At 47.9% G+C, this 27,260-nt stretch overlaps 1 protein-coding gene across 5 annotated transcripts in view; it reads right to left on the bottom strand.

Moving 5' to 3' along the window:
• Positions 1–27,260, bottom strand: part of WWC1 (WW and C2 domain containing 1) — a 155,814-nt gene that overhangs the window by 21,731 nt on the left and 106,823 nt on the right. For all 5 annotated transcript variants that reach the window (XM_086711614.1, XM_086711676.1, XM_086711747.1 and 2 more), the window contains 9 exons: positions 24,211–24,453; positions 17,682–17,771; positions 16,323–16,858; positions 13,204–13,312; positions 12,685–12,765; positions 11,688–11,774; positions 10,309–10,501; positions 2,566–2,718; positions 152–243 (listed from right to left, as the gene is read on the bottom strand). In XM_086711614.1, the coding sequence (XP_086567740.1) occupies positions 152–243; positions 2,566–2,718; positions 10,309–10,501; positions 11,688–11,774; positions 12,685–12,765; positions 13,204–13,312; positions 16,323–16,858; positions 17,682–17,771; positions 24,211–24,453 (1,584 nt within the window). The remainder of the gene's footprint in view (positions 1–151; positions 244–2,565; positions 2,719–10,308; positions 10,502–11,687; positions 11,775–12,684; positions 12,766–13,203; positions 13,313–16,322; positions 16,859–17,681; positions 17,772–24,210; positions 24,454–27,260) is intronic.

The following is a 27,260-nucleotide window of genomic DNA, read 5'->3' as shown; positions in this document are numbered from 1 at the left end:
CCTTGTTGCCTATAGAGAACCCATGAGGAGAGAGGTTCTCTGTCTTCCCAGGGGAACACTTCTCTTGGTTGCCCTGGAGTTTGGGGAGCTCATTCCTGCATCCAGGTCCAAGCCAGATCAGTTCCTGAGGCCCAAGTGAGCCCTCACTTACCAGCTGTCTTCCAGGGTCTGTGTGTTGATCCTTCCCTCCTGCCTCTTCTCCAGCTCCACTGCTGTCTGTTCCAACAGAGCAGACACGGCATCCTGTGGAGACAAAGGCCCAAGGGTTCATCTGCATACTACTTGCAAGAATCACAGCTTAGAGTGTGAACTTCCCTGTGAACTGAGACTAACACTGAAGTCCAGAGTGGGTATGTGTCTTGCCCCAAGGTCACTTATAAACTGGAAATACAGCACTTAGTTCATCTAATTTGCAGTTCTCCTGAGAATAACTCCTGTATGCACAGACAGACTTTTGGAAGACAGTCAAGTTTAGGAGTTGAGTGAGGCAGAAATATAGGTCTCTCGCTGTAAAGAGATTATAGTGTAGTCAGGGAAACCATCACATGAACTGTCAATAATGTGATAATGTGAAACAATGTGATAAGGACTTTGCCAGAGGCTAAGCTTCGGATATTTAGGAACAACAGAGCAATGGCAGTGTCAGGTTGGAATTGCATTCAGGGAAGACTTCCTGGAGGAAGAACATCTATACCGAATGGTATCTACAATGAGGAAGCCTGTGTGACTTGAAGAAATTAATCTGAGACTCAATTTCCTCTAGAGTAGTTTCTAATAACTACTACAAAAGGTTGCTATGAACATTGAGAATATATACATAAGATATATAAAGAAGAGTACCTAGCACATAATTAGCACTCAGTAAATGGCAGCTCATAGTAAAGCAAAAACTGACCTTGTAGCTTTCTGAGCACATGGCTAATTTGCAAACACCCTTTGTAGTGTGGGCCAGAGCTTGGAAAAATCCCTGAAATTTTCTTTTAGGGAACAGGGGACTAACACCAATTGGAGGCCTGGTATACGTCAGGCACTGGACAGACAACTTATGTGTAACATCTTATATAATCTCTACAACTATTCTGAGAGGTAGAGATTATGATAATTCCCTTGAGAAATGGAACAAGGAAACTAATTGTGCCTAAGGTTGGTGTCACTTACCCAAGGACATGCTCCAGAAAGTAAAGGATGTTTTCAAGATATTTGCCAGCTCATGGACTCCTTTTTGGAGTGAGGAAGACCTAGCTTTGTTGTTTATTGATGTATGTCCTTAGGTAACCTTTCTGAGCCTTGGTAAGTGGCACATAATAAACAGGACAGTGCCTGACACAAAAGGAAATGCAGGAAATGATAAGGATTATGAAAAAGAAGGAAGAGGAGGAGGAGGGGAGGGGAGGTTGGGGGGAAATAGATTTGATCCTTCCCCTTATCCTTACCACCTGACCTAGCCCATCTTCTCCATTGAAATTCTGGGCAATGACTGTCCAAAGTAACCAAGTACTGACAGAAGGAAGACACACTACAGAGAATTATGAGCTAATCTGAATCCCAAACGCTTTCTCTTTGGGATTCCAAAAGGATCCTGTATGCTGTGACACTCTATGTCCAAGGGCAACTTCACTGCTTGGTTGAATCTTGGCTAGCAGATGTGAGCTTCCCAAGTACAGAAAACAATTTCAGGACATTAAAAAGAAATTGTTTTTAATGTTTATTTATTTTTGAAGGAGAGAGAGAGACAGAGCATGAGCAGGGGAGGGGCATAGAGGGAGGGAGACACAGAATCCAAAGTAGGCTCTAGGCTCTGAGCTGTCAGCACAGGGCCCAACGCGGGGCTCGAACCCCCAAACCACGAGATCATGACCTGAGCTGAAGTCAGACGCCCAACCGACTAAGCCACTCAGGTGCCCCCCAGGACATTTTAAAGTGTATTGCACTAAAATGAAACCAATACATATTTTTAAACCAAAAATAGGCAAATGTAAGATTTTTAAGAAATATACAATAATGAAACAGATACCATTTATCAAGGACTTACAGAGTGCTCTTCACATATACTTCTTCAAACCTTCCTAACCACCTTTTTAGATAAGGATTTGGCATGAAAAAAGAGGTTCAGAGCAGTGAAATGACTGATCTGTCACCCACCTAACATACCCCGGTCAGTGTTGTTTTCTGCTGTGTCTTACAGCAAGCCTCCACCATGGACCACTAGGCAGATAGCAGTATCTCAATAAAGGTTCATTTTCTACCTTCTACAGGTTTCTCCTTCCTTTTCTACTTCATTAAAAAAAATCATAAATTAAGGTTTTCATCAGGCAAGTTATACTATGGCAAGCAAAGTGCAGAAGGGGGAACACAGATGAGGAAGGGGAAGGTTGCAGATCGGGGGCTACCTGCCCGTTTGCAGAGGTCTCTCCTACCTCATCATCTTCTTCTCTGTTCCAATACCCTCTGTTGCTTCCCCCACCTCTGAGGCCCAGTCATCTCCAGTTCTGGGAGAGCTTTTCCTGTCATCCATCCAGATGCTGCACACCTAGGAGGGTGGTGCAAACCCGGGGCCCAACTCACCGTGCTTTCAGGACCTGGGGTGGGGACCTTGGCTCCCACTGGCTTGGGCTCCCTGCTCTGCTTCTTCAAGTATTTGTAGCTCAGGAGGTTGTACCAGCGAGTCGACCTCTCCCCAGACCGACAGACCTCAGCCAGGCTGATCTGGGCGCCTCCCTAGTTGAGGACAGGAAAAGGCATAAACCAGGGCTGACAAGGTATATTCTGACAAGGCTCCTGGGGAGAGTATGAGAAACATCCCCAGATGAGACAGCAGCTTCCGGGAGGAGGAAAGGGCTAGTTGTTAATTATTTCCAATAACTCATTTATTCACTAACTTACTCATTCATTGGTTTACTCATTCACCAAATCTTTACTAAGCACCTATCGTATGTTTTTTTTTTTTTTTAATTATGACAAAACCCATAAAATTTACCATCTCCTGCCCCCAGCTTTACTGAGATGTAATTGACATGTAACACTGTACTAGTTTAAGATGTACAACATAAAGATTTGGATGGCGCCTGGCTGGTTCAGTTGGTAGAGCATGCGACTCTTGATCTGAGGGTCCTGAGTTCGAGGTTCACGTTGGGCATAGAGTTTACTTAAAAAAAAAAAAAAACAATTTGGTATGGTATTTATTATGAAATGATCACCACAGTAAGTTTACATCCACCACCTCATGGCTAGAAATTTTTTTTCTTATAATGAGACCTTTAAGATCTCCTCTCCTAACAACTTCCAAATATGCAATACAGTGTTGTTTATGTACCATAGTCCCCACGGACTACAGTGCATGGTTAGACCTTATTTACCTTATGACTGGAAGTTTGTACCTTTTGACCCTTCACCCATTTCCCCTACCCCCCACCTCTGACAGCGATCAATCTGTTTTTCGTTACTATGAGTTTGGTTTTATAGATTTCACATGCAAGTGAGATCATACAAGTATTTGTATTTCTCTTTCTGGGTTATTTCACTTCATATAACGTTCTCAAGGTCCATCCATGTTGTCACATAAAATTTGCCATCTTAATTAAAGTGTATATAGTTCAGTAGTGTTAAATACAGTTACATTGTTATGAAACAGATATCCAGTACTTTTTTCATCTTGGAAATCTGAAACTCTACACCCATTAAGTAACTTCCCTCTCCCCTTCCCCTGGTCCCTGGCAACCACCATTCTACTTTCTGTTTCTCGTGAATTTGATGACCCTAGGTCCCTCCTATAAGTGGAATCACACAACATTTGTCTTTTTGTGACTGGCTTATGTGATTTAACACAGTGTTCTCAAAGTTCATTCATGTTGTAGCATGGGACGGGATTTCTTTCCTTTTTAAGGCTGAATAATATTCCATTATATCAAGAGACCACATTTTTAAATCCATTTATCCACTGATACACTTTTAGGTTGCTTCTGTCTCATGGCTATTGTGAAGAATGTTGCTATCACTGGGTGTAACCTTGGATATATACCCAGTTGTGAGATTGCTAGATCGTATGGTAATTCTATTTTTAATTTTTTGAGAAACCCCCACCCTCGTTTCCATAGCAGCTCTGCATAATGTTTTACCACCAACAGTGCACAAGGGGTTTCTTTATTCCACACCCTTGCAAACATTTGCTATTTCTTGTCTCTTTGATAACAGCCTTTCTAAGAAGGGTGAGGTGCTATCTCACTGTGACTCTGATTTGCATTTCCCTGATGATTAGTGATGGTGAGCATCTTTTTCTGTACCTGTTGGCCTTCTGTATGTCTTCTTTAGAAAAATGTTTATTAAGAGCCTCTGCACATTTTTATATTGGATTTTTTGCTTTTTTGCTATGGAGTTGTATGAGTTCTTTATACATTTTGGGTATTAACCCCTTATCAGATACATGATTTGCAAATATTTCCTCCTATTCAGCAGGTTGCCTTTCCATTTTGTTGATGATTTCCTTTGCTGTACAGATTTTTAATTTGATGTAGTCCCATCTGTTTATTTTTGCTTTTGTTGCCTGTGCTTTTGGAGTCAGATCCAAAAATTATCACCAAGACCAATGTCAAGGAAGAAGATTTTGAACAACTCAAAGGGCCAGCAACAGGGGACTGGAAGAATAAACTATAACATATCTACACAATGGGATATTATATAGACATGTATAAAAAATGAGAAAGATCTCTAGGTGCTGATGTGGGCAGACTTCCAGGCTGTATTGTTAAGGGAAAAAATAGAATAGTGCAGAAGAGAATATGCAGTATGCTACTTTTTGTATAAGAAATGGAAAGAGGGATAAGAATATATATATTCTCTCTCTCCATACATATATATACATACATATATGTATACATACATATATGTATATATATGTATATATACACATATGTATATATATGTATATATATGTATATATATACACATATGTATATATATGTATATATATGTATACATATATATATATATACATATATATATTTCTCTTTCTGGCTTATGTATATATACATACTATATTGCACCATATTTGAAGTGCAAAGGGTAGTGAACATTATCACATGTACATATGTGCAACAAGAAATAATGGGAAGATAAAGACAACACTAATCAAAGTGGGTAGCTATACAGGGTAGGTGGGATTGGGTGCAAGGGGCAGGGAAGCAAGATTGCTTTTGAGTAAACCTTTCTATACAGTTTTTCTTTGAATGGTGTAAATGGATGCCTTAAGATGAAAACAACCTCCACAAAATTAATCTCACTGAATATAACCTCCCAGAGAGGGGATTTATTTCCAGTGACTTGACTTTTTACCATACATCCTTAGTGGAAAAAATGACCAAATACTTTTAATCATTCTTCACAGGTCTTACTATTGTTTCAACATGTCCTCTTTGGAAGAGCCCTGACCAAGTTTGGGGTTAGCAAATTCACTGTCCTGAAACACAAGAGTGGCTGTGCCAGCGGGTGGTAGAAATACCACAAGCTGGTTTGTGAAGTGGGCCAGTAGCTGAGTGGAGGCTTGGGTGGTACCTGGGATGGGGAGGGGGCTCCCCAATCTACCTGGGATCCTTTCTACCAGTTTTTCCTTCTATTAGGATGCACCAGGGCATGGCATGGACTGTGCAAACTCATTGTGTGTCTAAAGGTTAATTTGTAGAACAGTGGTGAGCAAGTGGAGAAAACAAGGTAAATGACTCCTACCTACAGGACTACAGTCTGTTCAGGAATTAAATACCTGTGCATTTTAGTCACCTGTAATACATTTAAATATACACAAATATGTGTATATTACTCATTTACTCACTTAATAAATATCCTCTGAGCACTTTGCAGACTCTGGAGCCATAGAAACATGTAAGACAGGATGTTGCCCCCAAAGGGGTCACACTTTCTTGTGAAGACAGACAAATGTGTCAGATATTACAGTTCAGAACATGCCAGGCCATGTTTGAGGGGCAAGGGGGAAAGAATATAATGACAGCTTTGAGGTGTAACACTGCCATAAGATTATTATTAATTCCAACAAGATATACTGTCTATTTTGGGCTGGCTCATAGGTATAAATGTGGTCTACTTTGGTAAATGATGCCCTGTGAGGGCATTTATTTATTTATTCACTACACACAGGTAGCTAAGTAGCCTCTATGTGCCAGACACTGTTTTGAAGGCTGGGGATACAGTAGGATTTAAGGCAGATAAGAATCTCTGTCCTCATGAGCTTACATTCCAGTCTGGGGGAATCAGATAAACAAATCTGTAAGTAAAGTCAGTGTACTATTTCATGCATTACTAAGAAAGAAACATAGTTGTCAATTACACTCTGACCTGTCATCTAGTATAAACTGCATCTTGATTCTAGAGATTTGATAAAATGTGAAAATCATGTATACCCTAAAATCTGTAATACTGATAAATGTTAGGTGGGGAAACGTGCTGCAGAGAAAAATAACACGGGGGCGGGGGACAAGAGTGGAGGGGGAATGTAATTTTTAAATAGGATGGAAGAAAGACCTCCCTGAGAAGGTGACATCTGGGTCAAGCCCACAATGAGGCGGGAGAGTGAGCCCTGTCCATCAGTATCTGGGAGAAGAGAATTCTGGTCAGAGGGGCCAGCAAGTGCAAAGGCCTGGGGCAAGGAGCATGCTGGTATATTCAAGGGGAACAGGGAGGCTGGAGGAAGAGTCTGGGGATAAAATCTGAGAGATAACAAGAGACAGAACCCCGAGGGCCTTGGAGGGCAGGCAAGGGGCCCAGGAGTTGACTCCAGATGGACACAGAAGCGAATGTAAAGTTTTAGGTAGAGGAGTGGTAAGCACTGATTTGCAATTTAATAGGATCACTCTGGTGACTGTGTTGAGAGGAGATGAAGGGAGGCAAGGACAGACCAAGGAGACCCAGGAGAGACTGCTGCGCAATCCAGGTGACAGACAGCAGTGGGACAGGAGCAGCGCTAAGTGGCCAGGGTCTGGGGATCTTCTGAAGAGGGACCTGCCAGGAATTCCTGAAGGATTAGATGTGGAGCGGAGAGGAAGAGACAGGTCAAGGATGAGCCTGTGGTCTCTGGCCTGGGCAGTGGAAGAACAGAGTTGCTTTTAGCTGAGACAGTAAAAACACAGGAAGACAGATCAGGAGTGTGCTTATGGACAAGTTCATCTGAGATGCCTCCTGGACAAGCAAGAGAAGATGTGGAACAGACAGCAGAGGTGTTATGCAGCTGCGAGTGGGGAGGCCCAGGCTGGAGCCATACATCTGACACGGTGTTTGAAGCGGGAGAATGAGATGAAATTACCAAGGCAGTGAATGCAAACAAACAGAAAAGGGGAGAGGGGCGAGTCCTGAGCCCTGACACACAGCAGTTGGGGAAATGAGAAGAATCAGCCAAGGAGACAGAGATGCCAGTGATGAGGGAAGAACACTGAGAGTGAGGTGCTGGGGAAGCCAAGTCAGGGCAAAGGAGGCCGAGGAGAACTCTGGGAGCAACTGAACCAAACACAGTCGACAGGCCAAGGAGGGTGAGGATGGAGAAGTGGCCACTGGGGTTAGCAACGAGGAGGCCACGGATGACCTCGGGGAGCACATTTCTAGCAGAATGATGACGGCGAAATCCCACGTGAACTGGGTTACAGAGAGAACAATTCACCTTTTGCTATAAAGGGAAGAAACAAAGTAGTAGCTGGAGGGAGAAATGGGTAAAATCTTTCTTTTTGTTTTTTTTTTGTTTGTTTGTTTTTTTGTTTCTTAAGAGAATTAATAGCCTGTTGGTGTACTGATAGGCCAGGCCCAGCAGAGGAGTGAAGACTGAAGAAAGAGCCAGAAAATAACAGGTAGCGAGAAGTCGCCTCACATGGCAGTGGGGGGGGCCGACCTCAGAGCCAGGAGAAATGGCAAGACCCCAAGAACCGTGGGGAGCAAGGCCCTCAGCAGGGGGAGTATGAGGGTGGGAGAAGAGGCCAGAAGTCTGAGGACAGGGGAGAGGGTAAGAATTCGCCCCTGGGAAGGGGAAGGCAGTACCAGTGCTGAGTAGCATTAGGGCTCATGTGAGGTTTGTGACCACAATTTTAACAAGAGACCATACGGCATGGCTGTGTTTTAGTGCATGGGCGGAGAGTTCACTTTGACCGGGCTGGGTTTTCCCAGGTGGGGATGGCAAGGTGAAAAAAGCCTCTTTGTTGTAATGGTTAACTATGGAATAGGAGGGGTGCCTGCGAAGTGGGCTTTCTTTTTTTTTTTTTTTTTAAATTTTTTTTTCAACGTTTATTTATTTTTGGGACAGAGAGAGACAGAGCATGAACGGGGGAGGGGCAGAGAGAGAGGGAGACACAGAATCGGAAACAGGCTCCAGGCTCCGAGCCATCAGCCCAGAGCCTGACGCGGGGCTCGAACTCCCGGACCGCGAGATCGTGACCTGGCTGAAGTCGGACGCTTAACCGACTGCGCCACCCAGGCGCCCCGCGAAGTGGGCTTTCTTAACAGAACCTTCTCTGAGTGGCACTGAGCTTAGCAACTAGGGAGTGGACAACAGGGTACAGCTGGAAAGACTGTGACCCCGATTATGCCATGCTAAAGCATTCAGTAGAACAGTTGCCAGAGATAGTGGGCAAGGCAGGCCACGTGTTCATCCAAACCCATAATCCAGGTCTGTGGACAGGGGGGACGTGGTAACCACCTGAGAGGCGGGACAGTATGAAGGCTATGTGTAAAGAAGCTGCAACCAGGAAGCGGACTTCTCCACTTACTCGATGGATGACCTGGGCAGGTTACTTAGCCCTTTTGCGTCTTGATCCTTCATCTGTCAAGTGGAGGCAATCCTAACGCTTCTTCCTCAGGCCGCTGTGAGGGTTAAGGGAGACACTGCATGCAGATTTCTTAGCCCAGTACTACACAAAGACGCTGCTCAGGATGGGTACCACTGTGGCAGCCTGGCTCATTAAGCAGCTCAAAGCAGACCAGGGATTCCCCAAACCCAGCAGTGTAGGGAGACTGCGTGGGAGCACACGGCCTTTCTAGTGTCTCACTTCCTCGCTTACTCCTCTAGCCACCAAAACACGGCAGCCTGACACTCTATATCCCCACAGGATACGGGAAAGTAGATTTCCCATTGGCCACAGACAGAGACAAGCCACAGTGGGATGAGCGCTTTGGCTGCTGCCATGGCAACCAGCAATGGCCACACTTCAATTAGGAAGGAGGAATAAAAGACATCCAATTAGAAGAAGAAAATAGGATTGAGTCTCTTCTCATTGAGGAATTCCCAGGGCTGAGGAAATGTTTCACAGAAGAGCCTGGGATTGGAAAAGCTTTCTGCTCTGGTGCGCAATATCTACCATGCTCACCAGTCTTCAGTCACTGTCCTACCTGTGGGTTCCAGGGAGCAACATGCTGGTACAAACACCAAGGGGCTGATGTGGGTGGGCTGCAGAAGGCAAGCTGCCTAGCTTCTAACTGCTCATGGCTCTTCTTGATTGTGTGACCTTGGGAAGGTTCTTTTACCTCTCTCTGCCTCAGTTTCCTCACTGATATAACAGTACTTGTTTTGTAAGATTTTAGTGAGGGTCAGATAGAGAAACTACACATTAGGGGCTTAGCTCAATGCCCACCACATAAACTGCATTCAATCTATGGATGCTATTGCATTACTGTCAGTAGTAACATCAACAACATAAATGGCAATGATGCTGTTTTGTACCCCAGCTGAGGAGAGCAGGGGACTGATAGTCAGTGAGCATCTAGCATGTGCAGACACACTGTTGTTTTACATCCTTGCTATGGGGACCAGCGGCAATCAGCAGTACTTGGGAGCTTATCAGAAATGCAGAATCTCTTGGTGCCTGCCCCCACTACTGCCCCAGACTTGCTGAATCAGAATCTGAGTTTTAACCAGAGCCTCCAGGTAACTTGTGTGCATGTTCAAATTCCAGAAACACAGCTTTAATCCTCGTTTAATCCTCAGAGAACCATCTGTGAGGTGGGCAGTGTTAGCTGGATTTTACAGATAAGGAAACTGAGACTGAGAATTAAAGAGTCATAGGCAACGCAGCCTCGGGCACAAGGGATGAAGCCCTGCAGTTCCATGGTTGACAAAGGGGCTTCCCGCCTCCTCGCCCCCTGCTCTCAATGAGTGTGCCAATGCTGTTCACCTGTGCAACAGTCCCTGCCTGGAACCCAAGACAAGCTTCACACTACAGCCTGTGTTTTCTCCAAGCCTTCTCCCTGAAATACAAGGTGGGCCAATCTCCAGAAGGACAGAAGGCTGGACAGACAGTCAGACAGAGAGACAGGCACAGCCCTCACCAGGCACTCCTCCAGATGGCTTCTGTCGGTGGTACAGACATCAACTCTTAAGGTCTTCTGGTGAAGGGCTGGATAGGACATGGACACCCAGAACATTTCATTGAACACGAGAGTGTCTGAGGCATCCAGGGGCCGGGTCCGGAACAGGCAGGTGGTGCTTTCAGAGCAGGGAAGGATAGCTACACGAATGTTCCTAGAGAGAGACAGAGGAGAGCCTGAGTCAGCCTGGGTCTGGGATAATGTGTTGGGCTAAACTGTTGCCGCAAATCCCTAAGACAATAACAGTGGAGGAGTTTGTAATTTCTCAAGCGGTTATGCAGATATTTGTAAGGGAAGCAGAGAGGGTCCCAAGGATAACAATTGCTCTTCCTTCTCCCAAATCTCCAATCCTTAGAACCTCAAAGAGTATGGAACCTGAGGTCAACAGTGTGCAAACTTCTGTGCACAGAAGGATCAGCAAGATTGTTAACACTCAGGAATCCTTATACAGCTGCTGGTAGGAAGGCAAAATGCTACCGCCCCTGCAGAGGGGAATGTGACAACCCTAACACAATTCCAGATGCACTGGCCTTGTGACCCCATTCACCTTGCTTCTAGACACTCTTCCACAAATACCACTGTACAAGTACCAATGAGATATGGAGAAGGTTACTTGTTCTGGCACTGTTTGTAAGAGCAAATGACTAAAGGCAACCCTAGTGTCTAATCTTCTTTATTCTGTTTGTCCTGCTTTCCTTCTGTCTTTCCCTTTCCCACATGTCACAGACTCAGATGCTGGCTGGGTACAGACCTCAGAAATATAAGCTCCCGCTGCTGCCCCAATGCCTATCATCTAAAGGAGAAACCTGCAGGCAGGTGAATGCAATGAAACATAAACCCGGTCTGCCAAGGCAAGAGCCAACAGGCAAATAGCACAGGTGTTTGCTGTATAATCAACTGTAAGGTAATACCCATCACACCCTTCCAATAGAAGCACAGTGACAGGCGCAGGCTCTTGAGAATTTCAGGCCTCTTTCTGTGTGCAGTATTTGAGCTTAGAGCAGATAATAGGGACCATGACCCTCTTCTTCGTGAGGCTTCAAGTTCAAAGGGCAAGGATTTGCTCACCACCCCGCTCTTAGTGCTGGCACATGGTAGGTGCTCACAATGTGCTTGCGAAGGAACTGAAGCTGCCTACAGTGCTTCTCGTTCCAGTCAGTGAGTTTGCCATCACGCCTGTATCCACATCCACATTCACAATACTGACACTGTGCATCACGGTCACACAGATGAAATATGCACGGGGCCCGATGGTGCAGCGGGCAAGGGCAGGAGACTGCCCCCGGGGATGGCCGCAGAGGTTGAGAGGCTCATACAAACCCTGTCAGCCACATACTCACACTTTCTGGTCTTGTTGCAGCAACAGAGCAGAAAGGTTACTGAGCTGGATGATTAATATTGCAAATTGCTTATTCTTCTCATCGTACCTGAAATGGAGAGGGACATATGGAGCACGTATGAGTAACACATTTCTCTCTCTCTTAATCATCACAGACGTGGCTGCTGGCTGCTTGGGGGACTGTGGGGAACTTGAGAGCACAGGCCCAGTGCTGTGGGCCATGTAGGGATGCAGGTTCAGACCTGCCGGTCTGAATTTTTATTTTTATTTTTTTTTAAAATGAAGTGTCAGCTTAGATTTCCGTTTACTTTTTTTTTTTTTTTACATTTATTTATTTTGAGAGAGACAGAGTGTGAGCGGGGAAGGGCCAGAGAGAGAGGGAGAATCCCCAGCAGGCTCCCCGCGGTCAATGCGCAGAGCCCAACGCGGGGCTTCAACCCCATGAAACCGTGCCGTCATGACCCAAGCCCAAATCGAGAGTGGGATGCTCAACCGACTGAGCCACCCAGCTGCCCCTATCAGTCTGAATGTTTAAGGAGAAGCCAGAAGAGTGTGCTGTGTGAAATCTCTTGATACTTGAATATTGGCAATTTCTACCAAAAATAATATTGTGGCCATCCTGCATCAAGGGAAAACACAGGAACAACAATCTGGGCTGCAGCCCCCAATGGCTGAAACTTCAATGGGACAGTAAGCCAAAAAACCACAGCAACAATGGCCCCAAAAAACAAGGCACAGGAGGTCTTGGTCATGGTCTTGCTCTGCCACTGGCCAGCTCAGTGAGTTGGGGCAAGTAACAAGGTCTTCAAAGCCTCATTCTTCTCTTTGGTAAAATGTGGAGGTGAGAGGGAGGGAAAGGATTGGCCCTCTTTAGTTAGGAGGCCACAAGTGTCGGCAGGTCCTGCTGGTTCTGCCTTTCTCCCCTAGGCAGCCATGAAGGTCAAAACTGAGAAGATGCTGCTGACCACCCATGTGCTCCTGCCCTCCCAGTCACTTACTTCAGGGCAATCTGAACCCGGGTTGCACCCACTGCTTCGGATTCGTCACTGTCAAAAGCGGCAGCTTCTGAAGCACCCGGTCTGAGAGGCAACACAGGGAAGAAGGAGGGTCAGGCTTCCCTGCAGTCACCTGGGGCCAAAGTCATCTTCCAGAAACAGGGTTCCCTCTGGGAGGGCACAGTGGGGTCCTCAAGGAGGAAAGTCTGGGTCAGCTCAGACTCCCTGCAGATTCCGCCTTCCCACGACTGCTCGGGATTCCTGTCTTGAAGGGGCTGCACTTCCTCCAGCATGAACTCCCCCAGCCATATGCTCCTTAATGGCAATCGTGGAACTGGCACTCCCGCAAATGTGAAGTGCTCCCAGCCCCAGGAGGAGCAGCACTGTCTGCATCTTCAGCCTATACCACACAGGGCTGAGTCACCTGGCCATGCCCTTCTGTGGGTTCCTCCCACATACCTGAGGGGGCCCAGGCTCTGCATACTCAGACTTCCCAGAGACAGTCAAGACTCAGGGACCCACCTCTGCACAGAAGCCTCATACACACCACTGTCCCCGGCCACGGATTCATCTGACACAGCAGCTGACACACAGGCCACTTTCAGGCTGCACCCCTGGGCTGTATTCACAGCTGGAGAAAGGAAGGATGGCAAGACAGGATTCAGAAACCAGGACACTGTCTTTGCAACACACACTTATGATCTACCCTCTGCCCCAAGAGAGTCCTGCCAAATACCACCACTGAACTCGACAGCAAAGTCCTGCCTTCCTTTGGGGTGAAGGAAGGGGTAGCGGATGATTCTGTGTTTAGCATCCCAGACTTGGAAGCCAAACTGCATGGGTTCAAATCTCAGCTCTACTACTTACTGCTTCATGACACTGGGACGTGGATTTCACCTCTCAAACCCTTGGATTCCTTATCTGTAAAATGGGAATAACAACACTTACCTGGTAGGGCTGCTGGGGGGACTCAAAGAGACATTATAGGGAAGTCCTCAGTACAGAGACTGGTGCAGGAAAACGCTGTAAAATTCAGCACCACTATCCTTATTGCAACGGTCATTCCCAGCACTATGGTGATGACTTCTAGATCAATCCCTACACACCTGGGCCGGGGCGGGGCAAAGTAACAACTGCTGGACCCTTGGGAGGGGCAAGTGGAAGAAAAGGGAGGATTTCAGCACAAGCTATCCTGCTCTGCCTGTCCCATTCCACTCCTAACTCAGCTCTCCAGCTCCCTCCCCTTGATGGAGGGCCTCAAAGGTCTCTGACCCAGGGCTCAGACCAGGCACTTGGCTCATGCTGCACATTCCTTCCTTCTTCAAGTCACAAGCGCTGGAGGCGTGGCAGGCCAGGCTCAGAGCTACCAGCACGGATAGGAAGGCTCCTGAGCTCCATGCAGTGGGGGGGCAAGACCAGATTCAGGCCCTTCGACCTCACAGCTGGCACTTCTGACTCCCTGCTGTGTGCCAGGCCCTGGGGCAGCCTGGAGAAGAGGCTGGGGATGGGCCAGGCTGGGGAAAGGGATGGTGACATTGAGCCTGGGAGAAGCAAAGTGGCCATCTGGGTGCAGCTCTCCCAACCCATGTTCCATGCCTGCTGTGGCCAGCAGAGACCTCCCGCCTTCAGACCCATGCATCTCCACCCTTCACTAAACCACTTAAGAAGATTAATTTGTCTGCTGACTGAACAGCGGCACTAATCACATAACCTGCTTAGTGTCGAGCTCAGCCTGGCATCGCTCACTGCAGGGACGGCTTTTGGAGATGGCATGAAGGGAATGCCATCCTGAGACATGTGTGGTCCTTGGCCCACAAGCACTGAGGACACTCTGGGGGAGAGAAGGAGGGTCACTCCCAGCACCTTGCTGGGTCCCTGACTTGGCTTATTGCCAGCCTTTGACAGAATGTCAAGAGCTCTTCTGGAGCCTCATTACAGGTTCCACCTGCACTCGCTCCTCTCCAGGGGACAATTTTCTGAAGTTTGCCACCTGCTGTAGTAGGAAGCTGTTTTTATTTTTGTTTGAGAGCACTCAGCAAGACTCCCTTCCTGATGAGGGAGCCCCAGGGATCTCTCGGCACCTCTTCTAAGGAAATGGCTGGCAATCACCCAGCAGACCCTTTAATTAACCAGGAAATCTCGTCTCCCCCCCTCCCCCCACCCCCCGCCCTTGCTCCCACCAGCCCTTGCACACGAAGAGATAATTCTGGGCATAGCGGCAGCCCTCCTGCCCATTTCTGGAGCCTTATGGCTGAGATGGGTCTAGCTTCTTCCAGCTGGCATCACAAGGAGCCAGGAGCAGGAGCCCTGTGCGCACGAAGCCAGCACATGTCTTAGTGTGGGCTCTGGGCAGGTGGTCCTGACCGTATCTTGTATACCTATACTCAATAAGTCATGGCCAGGAAAGCCTGGGAGCCCCAGGGCACCCTGCTCACAGTTCTGACCTTCACATCAGATGGGTGTGGTGGGGCCAGTGAGCACCAGAAGTGTCCCAGGAATAAACACACAGGGCTGCCTCACATCCTGAGAGGAGTGTGACAATAAAGAGGTTGGGTTCTGGGGTCAGGAAAACCCAGATTCCAATCCCTTCTTTCCCACTTGCTGGCTGGGGGACCTATAGCAAGTGATATCACCTCTCTAAACCTCTGTCTCCTCATCTGTGAAATGGGCATAACAGAAGTAACCTATTTCACTGTATAAACCACACAGCCCGTCACACAACATACCCCAATAAAATGTAACTATTATAATATATGCTGGCTGCTAAAGAATTTTTCTCCTAATAAATCATAACTGTCACCATCATCATCTTCTGTTTTAGAGATTCCTACCTGAATCTCAATCTATACCAAAATATTCTTTCTGACCCCATGCAGAGTGGGAGCCAGATCCTGTCATTCCCTGGCTTCAAATGGTCATATGGGTCCTTGCTGCTATTAGGATAAAATCCAAACTCCTTACCATGGCCCACCAGGCCTTAAATGACTGGGCCCTTCCTGATTCTCTGGTTTGCTGGTGACCTCTAACCTGTGGCCTCAGAGATTTTGCTCTTACTTTTCCCAAAGCTGGCTCCTTCTCACCGTTTAAATGCTCACCCAAATGTCGTCTTCCTTCACAACCCAGTCGGAACTGGCAGCTCCACCCCGACCTGAGAGGCCCCATCACATCTCATTTTGTTTTCCTCCTAGGGCCTTTACTGGTCTGGTTGTATAGTTAATGTCTGTGCCTTCAATGGCATGTAAGCTTCTTGGGGACAGGGACCTGGAGCTTGCCAGTCTTCCATACTGTGTCCTTGTGAGTCACCCTGTGCCTGGCACATGGCCCATATGCTGACTGAATAAATGAAGGAATCCATGTACAGACATTAGCACAAGATCTGGCATTTAGTTTTAACAGATACTTAATATCAATTGAATGAATGGATCCATCATGGAAAAACTCTTAGCCCAGGACCTGGAACGTAGTGAGTACATAAAAATAATGTCTCCTGAATGAATAAACGGACTGATATACACATAAAGCCTGGGCAGATAGAAAGCAGTCGGTAAATGGCCCTAATTATCACTGGGGTCTGCACTCAGGCCTGAGTGCAGTTCCTACCCTGCCCGCCCCCCCGCCCCCCAAATGGTTCCCCTCTGTACCTTGGCCCAACTGTTTGCCTTCCGTTCCTGGTTCCTCCGGTCGGTACCTCTCCCGGGTGCCACTGCCAAGGCTCAGTTCACAAAGAGTGGCACTCAGCTCCGGGTCGTCAAACTCCAGGGGGCTCAGGAAGGTATCTCCAGCCAGCAGGGGGTCAGCAATGAGAGGGGAGCAGGGCGGGGATGGAGAGGAGAGTGAGGAGCGGGGGGACAGGGAGGTCATGGACTTCGGGGTGCCAGACAGGGAGCGCAGGGCCTGCAGGCGGCTGCCCCCCTCCGCCTTCTGGGTCTTGGCCACCTCATCCTCATGGATAGTGGTGATGCAGCCTGAGGGCCGGAAGCCCGTGGCCCCCTCCAGGAGCAGAAACTCCACCTTGCTCTGCAGCTCCGAGTCCAGCTGCTCGAAGGGGTCGTAGTAGAGATCAGTGAAGCTGGCTGAGGTGGAGGAGTCCAGGCTAGAGGCGGCTAGGGAGCCCCGGCTGGATGCGAGGGATCCAGGACTGCTGCCTGAGGAGAGGGACTGCATGCTGCTTGAGAGGCTGGGGGCACGAAGACAACAGAGGGTGAGGACACACAGAAGGAAATGGGCCACCCTGAACCTCCTTCTTGGCTCTGAGAAGCACTACGGCTGCTCAGAACACTTAATTTTGTTGGACCCTCTTGACAGTCTCCAGGGGAGACCATGCACCCCCATTTCACTAAAAAGGCATCCTGAGAAGGCCACATAATCAGAAAGTGGCAGAAGGGGGATTCTAATCCAAGTCAGCGGCCTTAAAAGTCCACTTTTTCCCGTTTGCCAAACCTCCACTGGCCGTAGTCCATTTTTACGCTATGTTTCCTTGTATGAATCCAGCCCTATTTCTTGATATTTTTCTTCAAATAAACTCACTCTTTACTCTTCAACACATTTATTTTAAAAGGAAACTTTACACCCTAAGTGGGATTGGAAAAGCAGCATCATTTATGACAAATAGAAGGCAAGGATTAAAAATATCTGATGGAACAAAATATATTAAATTCCAGGGATACGCTGTTGCCCACTGAGGCCCAGGCCTGAGGCCTGCTCTCTCTACGTTGGCAAAGCAGGTGGGCAGATATTAGAGATGTGAATGGCACCTGACAGGGGGGGTCTTCTCCTCGGTGCTGTCAGGAGGGCTGAGGGCACCATAGTGCAGACAGGTGAGGGACCCTGCCCTGGCCATGCCACACCAGCCTCGAGTCCACCAGCCTAACCAGCTGCCCACTGTGCTTCCAAATGTCCACACTCAAGCCATGGAGGACCCAGGAAGGGCAGAGCCTGGGCGACCTCAGGATGCTGGTGTCTGGCTGTCCCCAAGGCCACACTCGTGGCCCACCGCTCACCTTTTCAGCTGGGTATGCAGAGCTGCTACCTGCCGGGTGGCTTCCTCCAGTTCTCTCACCAGCTGGTTCCTCTTACTGTTTAACTTTAACCTGAAGGAAGAGAAGGCATGAGTGGGGAGCACGGGGCGGCGGGGGGGGGGGGGGAGGAATCCAGCCTCCATCTTCCTAGACGAAGAATCACAGGCATATACGTGTGAAGATGTACATGCAGATCCACAGACACACAAGAATTTTCTGGGAGTGTTTTACTATGATCTTTGGGGGAGATATGGCCCCCACATATGATCCTATAGGAACTGCTATATTCGTCACCTACTATATACCAGGCACTGTGCTAGGAAATGGGTAACACTGCCTTCATTCATTTGTACAAGAACCCTGCACAGCAAAATGGTTTTTACCACTTTACATATGAGGAAATTGAGGCGCTTAAGAGTTAAATAATTTAACGCTGGAGGATTAGTGGTAGAATTAGAATTCCACCCAAGCAGCCCTCCCTTCTCCTCCTTTTCCCTCCTTCCTTCCCATCCATTGGCCCCTACTCACCCACCAATATTTGCTTAGTGCCTACCTCATATGAGAACCTGGTGGCACTTGGCACTAGGGATAAAGATATAAGCAAAACAGAACTTGTTTCTGCACTTATGGAGCTCACATTCTGCTGGGGAGGGTGGGGGAGGACACACATTAAAGAATTACCCAAATATCAAATATCTGATGAACATACTGTGTGTCAAGGTTTAGGAATAAAAAGTACGGAATAGTGGAAAAGAACACAGGAGAGACCCAATTTAGACTAGCAGGTGGGATTCTTGGAGCAAGTGACTTTGTGGCTTAGCCTGTGCTGTCCTGAGCTCCCTGGGCTCACAGTTGGACCTTTCATAGCTTCCCTGGCAGCTGGGTAGGTGGGGCATGGGACCAGGTTCTGGCCAATAGGAGGTGAGCAAAGGATGCGCATCAGGCTGAGGTGGTTAAGAGATGTTGGTGGATCTTCCCCACTGCTCCCTGAGGGCTCTAAAGGAGCTCGTGCCACAGACGGAAGAGCCTGGGTCCCTGAATGACCAAACACACATAAGGCTGCCTGTCAGCCGGGAAAACTTCTACTGTATTTAGCCATAGAAATTTAGGGGGTTGTTTCCTGCAGCAGGTGGCCTCTCCTGACTAGTAGAGAAATTTAAGCTAATATGAAGGATGGGCAGGAGTTGGCCAGGAAAAGCGCAGGGGAAAGAACATTCCAAGAGGGGAATCACAGCAGGGACCACTTTCATTTTAAAGACATCATGGCTGCTGTGAGGAAAATGAGCAGGAGGCTGTGGATGGGAGACAGGGACAAGAGTTGGGGTGGCTATGATGGTGTGCTTCAGATGGAGCAGACAGAGAAAGGTCATGGGCTGGATGAGGGGCAAGGCCGAGGGAGTTAAGAGGAAGACTGTGAGGTCCCTGCCACTAGCAACTGAATGGATCTGAGATGGCTTCTGTCGGGATGGGAGAGTGATGGGCAGAGCAGCCCAGGGGAAGGGAAGAGTTCCCTTATGGATGTGTGGGTATGAACACTGAACAGGTGAGCTGTTGTAAATGTGGGGGACTCCCATCACATGATGACCACATGAAAAAGATGACCATCTTCAATGGACCAGATTGTGTCCCCTTACCCCCAAAGTCATATACTGAAGTCTTAATAACCTAGTACCTCAAAATGTGACTGTACTTGGAGATAAGGCCTTTAAAGAATTAAGGTAAAATGAGGTCATATGGATGAGTCTTAATCCAACATGACTGGTGTTCTTATAGGAGGAGATTAGGACACAGACATGCATGCAGAGCGGACCATGTGAAGTCATGGTAGACGTTCATGTATGGATGGCCACCTTCAAGCTAAGGAGAGAAACTTCCAAAGAAACAATCCTGGCAGCACTCTGGTCTTGGACTTCAGGTTCCAGAACTGTGAGACAATACATTTCGCCTATTTTGTGGTACTTTGGTGTGGCAGACCTAACAAACGAATGTACTGCCTTAGGGTAAAATATAGTGGGGGGAAAAAAGGGAGGGCCCAGGACTAAGCTCTGAGTATAAACAGCACAACAAGGTTGAATGGACCAGCAACAGTTGGCAAAGGAATCTGAGAGAATGAGCCCAGAAGGCCCAGAGAAGATGCAGGGAGTGTGGTGGAGTGTCCTGGAACTTGGGAGCAAAGATCTGCACCAAGGCAAGTCTCATATCTGATACTAAAGCCCAATTCAGTAACTATCTCCCTGGAGGCAAAATCCTTGCATTTAGAAGTAACCACTGGATATAGGCCCATCTCTCAGGTTCTCTCCTGAGATCCTGCATGGAGGGCAGCTTGGATGGGCTCTAAGCAGTGTGCTGGCTCCAGGAATGGCTCCCTCTAACCCCTGGAGTGAGCCCACTCTAAGGTTCCAGGATCTGACAGGGAAGGGGCTCCATCAAGCAAGGCTGTGCCCTAGCAAATGCAAGATGTGGGCTGCCCTCGTGTATCCGCTAGATTTATGGTTCTCAGTGTGTGGTCCACAGACCTCCTGTAGCAGAAAGGAAGATTAATGCTCAATCTTGGGGCCTACTTTGATCAACTGACTCAGAAAGTGTGGGGCAGGGCTCAGGAATCTGCATCTCCATTAGGGCTCACAGGTGATTTTTAGGCACACTAAGGTTGATGAGCTGCTGCACTGGTTGGAGGCTGGACGTTGTATCTCCCACAGACAAATGTGTTCCACTGTCGGCCTCATATCCCCTTATGCCACCCTGCTAGAGAAGGAATGACTGACCCGTTTGCAGAGCACAGCCAATCCGGCCTATGGCCTGGGAAAAAGAGTTCATTCTCATGGGAAAACCTAATCATGCCATCCCTCCACCAACACAGGCTCTGCAATGAAGACCAGAGCTTGCTCTAGACAACTGAGCAAGGTGGTGAGGGACTCGACATGGTCCTTGGCCAGCTCAATCCCTGGCGCTATTCTTCCAGAGTCCTGCTTAGGGCTGGTGGGGCAGGCAGCAGACCGGCAGATGGAGCCCATAATGAATAAAATCCTCGACTCTCAGTGGAATGGACAAGACCGTGGGATCTCCTGACTCTCCGTAAGACCAAGCCAGGGCTCACCATTTCTACCTGCATTTTCCTGTTTTCTGGGAGAAAGATCATAGAGACGTGTTCTGGCAGTAAATGCAGGTCACACTGGAGCCCAGCTAGGATGCCAAGGGGACTGGGAATCGGGTGGCCTCAACTTCCTGTGCACAGGGGCGTAGCTGCCAGCAGCAACATGCAGGTGCCGAGACCTCCTAGCAGAGGCGTTGGGCTTAGCAGGACATATGGCATTTGTGTGTGATGCCTGGCACATGCTGGGAAGCCACGGACGCATCAGCGTGGAAGTAGGAAGAGGATCCAGAAGGTGGAGCTAGAATCCCCACGAGCTGTGGCTCAGTACCTGGGGTGCTGGTTAAAAATGCAAGAGCTTGGGCTACATCTCAGGCCTGGGGAATTAGTCCCTGGGGAGGAGTCCAGGGAGTCCACACTCTAACAAGCACCCTTTGTGACTGCACAGCAGCTCTCAGAAGTGGTGGTGAGGGCCCACGGAAAGGGAGGGGGGGCACGGGGTGCAGGGATGTCTGACTGTGACTGATCTGTGATTGAGGTTTGGCAGGTCTGTGGTTCCTTCCTGGGTATGTCTATTCCTGTCCATCTCAAAGGCCCCTTGAGTGGAGAGCCTGATGTGTGAGGGTGAGGAGCATCATACGCTCAGTTGGAGTCTGGGAGGAGACAACGAGAGAGAAGAGAAAGGAACATAAGAAACAAAAGACAGAAAGAGACCTAGACAGAGAACAGCAGAGTCCAGGGGATGAACACATAAAGAAAAACAAGGGACTAGAAGCAAAGAGCTGTAGACACAGACAAGAGATTGCTGGGTTGGTTTTCTCCTCTCTCCTCTGGAGGATGATCAGAGCCATCAGCACTGTCCTTACCCTTCCTGAGGCTCTCTCCTCTTCCTGCCCACATGCCCCCCCAGCTTCCCTCTGCACATATCTCTGGGACCTCTGGGCTGCCTGGCTCAGCCACTGCTGTGGGGTGGGGATTCTGGCTTCCCTGGACTGGCTGTGTAAACTTGCCATTCTCAGCGGCAATTGGACCTTTAAAAAAAACAGGGCTGAGACAATAATAAAAGCCCTTTTGACTGGGCAGTGGCTTCAGCAAGCACGGGCCCCAGAGCCAGCAAGCCTGGGTTCTAATCTCAGCTCTGCCATGTGGTGGTGTTGACCGAGCCTCGGTTTCCTCACCTATAAAATAGAGAATGGTCTCAGGGTTGCTGAGAGATTTAAATGAGATGATACAGGATACTGGGTCTAGCACATAGTGGCGGCTTTTGCCTGTAGCATAGGAGTCTCTAAGATAACCTCCAATCCTACTTTCAAGAAACCAAAATTATTATAGCAGGGAAGAGCCTCAAATCACAATCTGATCCAACTGCCTGCCTTCAGACTATATAGGTATTCAATACGTAGTTGTAGTTTTTTTCCCTATCAGGCAACTGAAGTCCATATTGGTCAATGACTTGCTCAGGGTCAGCAGTGGGATGGGTTTCTTTTTTGATCCAACAAGGAGTAAGGCTGCCATGAAATGTGTTCTCTTCAGCTGCTGGCAGTGAGCATCATCAACAGTGAAAGGTTCCCCATGGAAGCTGTAGAGTCTGGGAATAAGTGAGGGACCCAGGGGACTGTTAGAAGAGGCCAGAAGATACACGCAGAAGCCTGGCAAGGGTGTGCGTAGGCTGGCTAACCATTTATTCAACTAACACTGGAGGTACGAGGGTATATAGACACAAGCCTTCTGCCCAAAGTATGCAGCCCCAGGGAGAGCAGGACAGAGTCTTGCTGCTGACGATTTCTAGCAGGTGCTTCAAGGGCTGCAAAACACCAATTATGGAAGCCCTGTCCTACTCCTCCACTTGTCTGGTGGTGGGTCACCCCATCAGCCATCCCTTCCAGGGGAGGATAGAAACACTTCCCTGGTAGCCATTCTGAGAAAGGGCTTAAGGATAAATGGACTCTGCTGTGCTTACAAGAGGCCAGGCAGAGGCTGGTCAACGTGACCCTCGGGCACCCTACCATGTGCAAGGGGGGTTTATTCAGGTGCTGGAGTTGGATGTCAGCTGGGTGCTAGAGAGCTCAGAAGGCTCCCGAAGGGGAGATGCAGAGAGCGCACATCCAGGCCCCTAGGACTCCTGGCCCGCTTCCACTGGGCTGGAGGCAAGTTTACCTGCTTTATAAACTGGGCTTCTGCCTCTGATTTCACTGGAAAAGAGGAATTTCCTTGCTCATTCTTGCCCCCAAACACAAATGCACATGCACGCACACATACACAAACACACACACGTATGTGAAAATCACTACCTTTGCTTCTAAGCTCCTTAAGGGTAGGTACCTTGCTCACTAAAGTCTGCTGCCTAAAAAAGTGAAAGTAACTAGAATAGATTTTAAAGGAACAGGGGCAGGGATTGTGACTTATTAATTTCTGAATCCTCCAAACTGCCTTGCACGGAAAATATGTACCAAAAAAGCCCATTTCTCAAATAAATGAATAAACGATACCCTGACGGACAGAATGAAAGAATGAATGAGAAGCTGAGGACTGCAGGGCCTGCCCTGAACACAGGGTTGTGTTCTGTGCATGTGGGTGTGGAGGCTGGGGAGACAGTGAAGGAAATCAAGTCTGTTATCCAGAGAACATAAACCAGTAGCTTTTGGGTTAAACCAAGCCCACAGATGAAGGTGATTTAGCCTTCACAATATTACTAAAAGTTATTAAATTAGTTGTCAATAGTTAAAAATACAGACAATTCTTTTCTTGAAATATGGGGACCTCTGGCAGCCTAAGGCCTGAATTCCCACCAGCCAGTGGTTGGAGTTGGCACCCACGAGGGACAAGGGGGTTCTGTGCACTCCAGTGGGACCCAATCTATCAGCAGGTGGGCCTCCAGCATTTGTATTGCCGGTTTGGCTCCTATCAGTATCTCATTCTGCACCCGCATCGAAATTAGTGTTTTTCAAAGTACAAACTGCAACCCCTTAGCATGAGGTGAAATCAATTTAGCGGGTCATGTTGTCATGTAAAGGAATGCAAGAGAGAAAATATCAGAGGGCTATCACATATAGTAAGAGTATACATGCTCTATTTTGTCCCTATCATGTGAGTCACTGTCACCGAGTTGGCAAATGACTACTCTACATTACATAGGGTTGTGTGGCTTACGTTAGTCAGAAGATAATTTCTGAAAACCTGCACCCGAGCAGACTTTTTGGTGCTGCGATTCCCTGTGTAAACTCCTAGGTATCTGGTATTCCGGGTGGTGAATCATTTCCCCCAGTTTGCTACTTTAGCAAGTTGCAAGATTTCTACACTGAGTGTTCTTAGAGAGAAGCCCTTACGCCCCAGGTGGTCCCTCTCACCCCTCCTGCTTCCGTGGAAGATAGACCCAGGAGGGTGGGTCCCAGGCCCCTTTTGGCCCCAGCCCAGCCCCACCTCTCTGTCAGCGCCTTGCTCTGGGTGTCCCGGGCTGCCTGCAGGTCCTTCTCCAGCCGCTTCCGGGCCATCTCCAGCTGCTCCACCTCCCCCTGGGTCCACTTTCGGGGGCTGATGAAGCGCATCTCCTTCAGCAGCTCCTCCTTCTCATTGATGAGGATCAGCCGGTCCCTTTCGGAGTCTAGCACTCCGGGCCAGGCCTCACTGTCAAGCTTGGCCAGCTGGATCTTCAGGTTGGCGATCCTGTGGGCAGAGAGGGGAGCATGACAGGTGTGCCCAGAGGCACTGTGGGAGCAGGGTAACAGACTGTGTTTCCAACGTTATGAGGTACCAGGAGCCATGACATCCTCAGAGCAATCTTTGGCAATGACTGTCTTCCCTTGGACCAGCAGGCCATCTCAAGGAACATATTTTCATCTAACAAACACAAATGGTGCCTACCGTGTGCCAACAGTGAGTAGGCTCTGCAGGGGTGGGAACGGGATGTAAACAAAGCAATGTCCTTGCCCTCAGGGATATTAAGCCTGGTAGAACAAAGAGCTGGATTCATCACCAGGCAATAGCCTCCTACCGCCAGCTATGTGACCTTGGGCAAGTCACTTCATCTCTCTGGAAGGAACAACAAAGGCTCCTTTGTCATGGGGTTGTGGTAGAAGGTTTTCAGACATATTCCATGAACTCTCAAAGCACGGTATTTGGCACATAGTAAGCACTCAAATGAATGTTTCTGCTGCTATTGTTATTACCTGGTCTAACCACTTACTAGGTATATAACATTGGGTAAACTCCCCAAGACTTGTTCTGAAAATGAGCAATAATGTGCTCAGAGTGTCTGGCACATAACTCGTGCCCAACCAATGGCAGTCATGGACCCACTACAATGACAGACAGCAAACTCTGAAATTGGTAACTGTATGTTCCTAGCCCAAAGAATGGTGTCAGCACAGTGTGGTATAACCAACTGTGGATTTGGGGTCAGAGGCCTTCAGCCAAAGTCTTGGCTTTGGCCTTGACAGAAGGACCATTCTTTTTTTTTTTTTTTTTAAATGTTTATTTTTATTTTTGAGAGAGAGAGAGCAAGCATGAGCAGGGGAGGGGAAGAGAGAGAGAGGGACATATGGAATCAGAAGCAGGCTCCAGACTCTGAGCTGTAGCATAGAGCCAGATGTAGGGTTCGAACTCACAAATCATGAGATCATGACCTGAGCTGAAGTTGGACGCTTAACCAACTGGACCACCCAGGTGCCCCTATAAAAAGACCATTCTTAAGAAATCATTTTGGTATCATAAGCTTCTAGTACACTGCCTGGTACACTGTAGGCACTTATTAAATGTTAAAAGGAAGGAGGTGGGAGCTCAATCCCTTAACTTTTTTGAGATGCAGTACCCTCACCTGTGAGGTGGAACATGCAAGGTGGGTTATGAGAACTGACTGAAAACTTATCATAAAGAGTTCTTTATACATTGCCAAGTGCCCATACAGATTAGGTATAATTACCTTTGGATCCAAGAAAGATTCACAATATAACTAACATTATTGCTACAAATATCCAAAGAAATCATGATGTGACCCTTTAGGATTCAGCCTTTGCAAAAAGGGCTTTCAGCTATCACATCCTAGCCTCACCTGATCCATAAAGGGTGGTAAGAAATGGCAGTGAATCTGTTGGACAGATGTCTAGAAATAGGATATGGTTCACCTAAGACTGCAAGTCATAAACGTGGCCAATACATGTTGAGAGCCCAGGTCTCTGGACTCCCAGCTCAATCTTATCTGCAGATATGTGGCCCAACTGTTATTTTATAAAAACATCATTAGGGTCAAAATCTCCACACTGTGCAGTAAAAATCCCATGCAGACAAACACATCTAGGTTTGCTCATTGCCCAGCCAAATGTATCAGAGGGATTCTTAGAATTGATTAATTTAAATTCCGCATTCACAAAGAGAGTAATCTGGGATAACTTGGTAGCTTCCACCACTCTGAGGATGGAGTGGCGTGGACAGGTCTGGCGGGGGCTCCATTGCGCACAGTACACTGAAGGCTTGATCGATGCTTACATGTACTTTCTAGTGGTGCTTTCCCAGTGTTCCTTAACCGTCAGGCCACCTTTGGTGAAGCTGATGAAACTACTAGACTCACTCTGCAGAAATGCACATGTGACAAAACGTGGCACACAGACCTTTCATTACAGCTACCTGCCCTCCTACCTGGAGTCCTGCAGCCTGCTTTCCATTCAGTGGCTGCTCTATCCTTGACACTTAAACTACCTCTGGGTGAAGAGTGAGGCTCAAAGCTGGATTACAGCAGATGAGCCAGGAAGCTTTGTGATGGGAAGTTTAATGGTTCAACCCCAGAGGGAAGATTTCAATTCTTCAGTCTCTCCAGAATGGATCTTCTAATATAGGCATCATTGCAGACTGGAATATATCCAGGGTTCAGAGTGGTCCCCCTTCAGAGGGGACACGTGGCTGTCCAAATGCAGAAGTCTTGTTGTTTTGCTGGGCCTCTAGGGGGAGCTGAAATAATGCACAGTGTTTTTTTTCTACCTGACCAGTATCCAATTTCTCCTCCTTCTGTTAACAACACTCCCAAGTTTTCTTTGGGATATCACTCCTCCAATACTTAAGTCTTTTGGTTCCCACAAAGCTGACCTCAATCCCCTTCCCAGAGTTGGGCACATGACCCATGCCTGGACCTTCAGAGAATTCTAATTCCTCCAACGCTGCAACAATAATTGGATCACTAGGAAAAGCCAGGGAGCCTCAAGCCTTAAACCTGTTAAATCTGTTGGGATAGGTAGGTCCTCCTGCTGCTGGGGTTGCTAACCTGATAGTATATAACTCTAGAATTGCTGGGGGTCACCTTTACATTTTGAAAGGAAAGTCTGTCAACACAAAGGCAAGCAGGGTAGAGAAAAGAAGAGAAACTGAGTTTATGTAACCTGATTTGAATCCCTGGATCCAGCTGTGTCTGAAGCTGGTTTATCCTAGGACTTTGGAATTCAATAAGCTGACAAATTCCCTTTTTTATTTCTTCTACTTTCTAT

The sequence above is a fragment of the Puma concolor genome, chromosome A1, assembly GCF_028749965.1.
Source record: "Puma concolor isolate L17-30 chromosome A1, mPumCon1.1.hap2, whole genome shotgun sequence".
In the NCBI taxonomy this organism is placed as follows: domain Eukaryota; kingdom Metazoa; phylum Chordata; class Mammalia; order Carnivora; family Felidae; genus Puma; species Puma concolor.
Note: the sequence above shows the minus strand (reverse complement) of the source record. Positions and strands in the feature narration are given on the sequence as shown.